Here is a 5,174-nt window from a genome sequence, read left to right on the forward strand (position 1 = left end):
TGGGTTGAAACATGTTAGTTGCATAAGCATCTAAAACACCTGTAGTTGGTGAGCTACAGAATTTGGAATTGAGGCCCCAGGCCACAAGTGGATGCTGAGTAGCTTATGTTTCGTTGGGACTCTAAAACCAACCTTCTGCAATTGCAGGGAGCAGACAATAGTGGGGTGCATGACAAACTACAATTTTTGTTCCATAAATAATTTTTCTATTCCAGACTTGTTTCGGAATAGAAATCCGTTTGATAAATTTATTTCATTTTTTTTTTTTTATTTCTGAAATAGATTCTTGTTCCAGAAATAGGTTGTTTCAGAAATAGGTTTGGAATATAAATCAGAAGTAGAATTTTCTACATCTCTATTTTTGGAATAGAAATGAGAAATAAAAATTCTTTTCATTGTTCGTCAACCGGTCCTTCATCTATCGCCATCAACCACTTTGTTCGTCAGTTGCCTGCCGCTGCTACCGGTTGTCGGTCGCCAGTCGCCAGCTGTCGCCGACCGCCGATCGCCGGTCCACCACCGTCCAAAAAGAAAAAGAATTGTGTCGTTATCAAACAAATTTTATTTTTAGAGTAGAAATTTTGTGTCGTTATCAAACGGTTATTTTTCTTAGAAACTTTTCTAGAAATAAAAATAGAAAAATTTATTTCTCTTCCAAAACCTATTTCTAGAACAAAATGGTTATCATTCACACCCCTAGGCGGCCCAAATAGTTATTGGCCATGCAAGGTTTCTAATGCACCTAATAACATAAAGTGATATCAATGGGTGTTGCCTTCACTTTGAAGCATCGAAGGTACGGGGATTTCGAGATCATGTTGGATCACCTGTCTGCCCACTTCCCCTCTTTCACTTTAAGAATATCTCGAGCAAATGTTTTGTTCTAAACTCAGGGAATCACTTTGTTTCTTCGAATTTCCTTTTACTACAAGTTGGGTATTTGGATTCCAAGGGTTTGTCATCAATGTAAGGGAACGTATTGATACCTTGTTTGGACAGCATTCTGCTGAGCAAGATATAAGGTTCTTGCACGGACACACTCTGGCTTTGCGTCTCTCAGGGATAGGTGGACTTCATTTCATCCACAATGCGGTCGTGGTCACAGCCAAGAATTTCAAGAGACGCAAGACGGCCTTTCCGTTTCAAGATCTGTTGTTGTAGAAGAAACTTCAATTTCAGGGAGGTCAGAGTTCCCAGTGATGTCCAGCTACTGTTTGAGCAGTACTCCGAAAATGGCACAATGACCATCGGGCACTTACAGAGATTCCTGGTTGAATACCAAAAGTTAAAGGATGCAACCAGAGAGGATGCAATGTCAATCTTACACAGCCTTAGGCATCGTATCATGTATAGGAAGGAACTGAATCTTGACCACTTCTTGCGGTATCTCCTCAGTGATCATAACCCTCCGATCGCGCCACCACTTGGGGTAATTAGTCATTATATATGCATTTTGTCTTCAGCTTTGTCAGACAATGAAAGATACTGGGCTGGCCTCTGACCATTCAATTGCTCTTTTCAAGTTTGAATGTAATCTTGGCTAAAGCATTGGATTGGCCTTTTCACACCTCGTCCAGATAACGCAAGTGACATTTCTTTGTATTTCAGGTGCACCATGACATGAATGCTCCCCTTGCTCATTACTATATGTATACAGGCCACAACTCCTATTTAACTGGGAATCAGCTAAGCAGTGACAGCAGCTCTGAACCGATCGTGAAAGCTCTAAGGAAAGGTGTAAGAGTAATCGAATTGGATCTGTGGCCAAATTCCAGAGGAAACAAAGTAAAAGTCTGTCATGGAGGGTATGACCGATTAACTCAAAGCATTGTTGTTTTCTTTATCTACTTCTCCAACCATCCGTAGACTTGTCACCCAAAATTCTCGTTGAGAACTTTTTGCCACCTCCCTAACCTACTAATATTTGACAAATTATAATGTGTATCGATTATGATGGGCATCAGTATTTTCATTCCAAGGTTCATGATCACATAGTAAAAAATTTGACGTATATTTTGATGTGATGCTGTAGTTTATGATCAAGTATCTGCTCGATCTCATAGCTGCTGGCAAGTATCTAGTAATCAGTCATCGTGTCAAATTCAAATTCCTTCTTAGTTCTCAGTACAAATTTGCTTATGTATCTTTGACTAGTAATAATTTCTGTTGTAGCATGATCTAGAAATATCATGTGGTTTCATAATCCTCAAAACGAATGGCCTCCCTATAGTTGCAAATTTGCTACTGCTGACTGCATATTCAAAATATTTCAGTTGCTCAGTCCAAAAATCTGTGTATTTTCAAATTGGTTCAGGCAAGAAAGTCAAACAGACTTGTCAATTATCACAACATGAGTCTCTTTACCTTTTTAGTATGCATATACACATGTAGCATCTGATTGATTTCCTGTGTCCTATGCAGTACACTCACTTCTCCGGTCAATCTCAACAAATGTCTAAGTGCCACCAGGGATCATGCTTTTCTTGCATCTGAGTTCCCTGTCGTGATAACCTTCGAAGACCATCTAACTCCACGTCTTCAAGCTAAGGTGGCCAAGGTACTTTAGAAAAGGGAAAGTATACTATTTGATCTCTTTTTTTTTTTCTTTTTTTTTTAATGCATATTCACCAGGCTCCTTTGCTCCAGATCGTCACAAAGACCTTTGAATCAAAGCTGCATCGACCAGATACAGACCAACTAGCAGAATTCCCATCACCAGAATCACTGAAAAGGAAAATCCTGATTTCAACAAAACCTCCGAAAGAGTACCTTGAACGTCAGAGCAGCATGGAAAAAGAATACAACAGCGCGCAGGTGAAACAAAATCTGCAGTACTTATGTCTTGTAGGGAACTTTTGCGCCTAGATAAATTCAGAGGTCTAATTACCGTTCACCAGTCTGAGGAACTTTCAGACAAAGACAGTAGCAACCAGGATGAAGAAGAGAAGAATGTAATCCCTGAGTACAGGCATCTCATTGCCATCCACGCTGGAAAGCCAAAGGGCAGACTCGTGAATAGTCTAAGGATTGATACGAGTAAAGTTCAACGCCTTAGCTTGAGTGAACAAGAGCTTGAGGAGATATCAAAGGAGAACGGACAAGATCTTGTGAGGTAAGCATGCAACATGGTTAAGCCTTTGTCCTTCCTTGCCCGCAAAATTTAATGCTTTTGCTTCCAGGTTTACTCAAAAGAATCTGTTGAGGATATACCCTAAGGGAACTCGTTTTGATTCGTCCAATTACAATCCTCTGCTCGGGTGGATGCACGGAGCTCAAATGGTTGCATTTAACATGCAGGTTTTTTTTTTCATGACCCAGCTTAGCTTAATTGGAATCGTCATTGATTTTTCCCGTTCTCTATTCATCTACTGGTGCTGCTCAATATTTATATGTTTTACAACGTGCTCTTTTCACGTAGCCTCACCTTTCCTTTTCTTTTTTGGTCATAAACGGCACCCTGGCGATGTTTGTTGGAACAAGTTTTAAAGCAGCTGTGTTTGAGATCAGCTTATATAATCCATTCAATTTTGTTTCTCATCGAAGGGATATGGGAAGTATCTGTGGATTATGGAAGGAATGTTCAAAGCCAATGGTCAGTGCGGTTACGTCAAAAAACCGGATTTTCTATTGGATAAAGACCATATTTTTGATCCTGCAAAGCCATTACCGGTTAAGACGAACTTGAAGGTGTGTAGTCCTATCGTGCAAAATGGGTTTTTATACATCTGCACCAACAAACATTTATATCTGAAAAAGGTCATGCCTGTGGTTGAAAAAAACAGGTGACAGTGTACTTGGGAGAAGGGTGGCATTTGGATTTCAAAGCAACTCAGTTCGATCAATTTTCACCACCTGATTTCTTCGTGAGGGTAAGTAGACCAGAGATTCGATTCGTTCAGCTCACAGCCGACACTTCATGACAACGAGGAGCGTGCGTGCTTACTTTGTTCAACTTCTGGAAATGCATTGCTAGGTTGGAATTGCAGGAGTTCCTGATGATACAGTCATGAAGAGGACCGAAGCAATGGAGGATGACTGGACGCCAGTGTGGAACGAGGAGTTCGAGTTCCCGCTCAGGGTTCCCGAGCTGGCCATCCTCAGGATCGAGGTCCTAGAGTACGACACGACCAGACACCACGACTTCGGCGGTCAGACGTGCCTGCCTGTGTCGGAGTTGAGAGCAGGGATTAGAGCAGTTCCTTTGCACAACCGTAAGGGGAAAAGATACCGATCCGTTAAGCTGCTTATGCAGTTCGAATTCGAGGAACCTGATTCTGAAACGGAAGATGACGGTTGATCAGACGTTCTTGTTGGTAACTGTTCGCCTAGAAAGGCTTCCTTGACAAATATCTTTCACTGAAGGGGCAAAGCTTCAACTTTGTTATTTGAAATGGGTTTTGCGTCATTTCGGAAAGGAAGCAACTTGTCTCTAAAACATGGGCAAATGAAATACAAGAAAACATGAGAAAATTAAATGCGCAATTGAATGAAAAAAATGCAATAAAGGAAAAGATAACTAGTCGAATATGTCTTCGATTGTTGATTTTGGCAAAGGGTCCTTTACATGAAGGCCTTTTTGGCTATTTATAGTGAGATTCTATGAGCAACTGCTCTACAACGGTTACCACTTTGATTTCGAATTATTTCGGAAGCTTTGGCTCCATAGCAATAACCACTCCGCTTTATCTGCTTTCTCACCGGTGCCGATTCCCCGTAACTGTTTTTATTCTTATCATGTTCCTCCCGACTAGTTTTCTAATGTCACACCCTTCAAAACTTTAGTTGCCGATTGCTATCTTTTTGGCCCATTGCCTATGAGTTCTCACACATTGGCTTGATTACTCGTTCACTTTCGAAGCCCAATAGGCCAATTTTGTTGCCAACAAATGCCTCATTTAAAAAGATTAAAAGATAATTTAATTATTTTAAATCGTCTTAATGACTGTATTGGCTAACCTTATCATCTTGATATTCGCAAAACATCGTTTTGGCTTCTAATTTTCCATACACAATCTGGTGCCTTCAGGGTTCTGAACCCACATCCTTTTCGAATAGCTCACTACACCTTTTCCTTTATAAACACGTAGCTTTTGACGTTTAGCCTTGTCGCTTTCAACGCCATTGAAACTTGCTTTCAAGGTTCAACGTTTATCGTGCTCCTTTGTCGCCTTCAT

At 40.7% G+C, this 5,174-nt stretch overlaps 1 protein-coding gene across 1 annotated transcript; it reads left to right on the plus strand.

Annotated features, from left to right (window-relative positions):
- Positions 1-863: 863 nt before the first annotated feature.
- Positions 864-4,405, plus strand: LOC104422367 (phosphoinositide phospholipase C 2). Its single transcript, XM_010034676.3, has 9 exons — positions 864-1,429; positions 1,609-1,805; positions 2,422-2,557; positions 2,647-2,814; positions 2,898-3,112; positions 3,180-3,297; positions 3,544-3,687; positions 3,783-3,869; positions 3,974-4,405. The coding sequence occupies exons 1-9, from the start codon at positions 1,088-1,090 to the stop codon at positions 4,295-4,297; spliced, it is 1,731 nt and encodes a 576-aa protein (XP_010032978.1). The 5' UTR covers positions 864-1,087; the 3' UTR covers positions 4,298-4,405.
- The last annotated feature ends 769 nt before the right edge of the window (positions 4,406-5,174 follow it).

Source organism: Eucalyptus grandis, chromosome 10 (genome assembly GCF_016545825.1).
Source record: "Eucalyptus grandis isolate ANBG69807.140 chromosome 10, ASM1654582v1, whole genome shotgun sequence".
NCBI classification, from domain to species: Eukaryota; Viridiplantae; Streptophyta; class Magnoliopsida; order Myrtales; family Myrtaceae; genus Eucalyptus; species Eucalyptus grandis.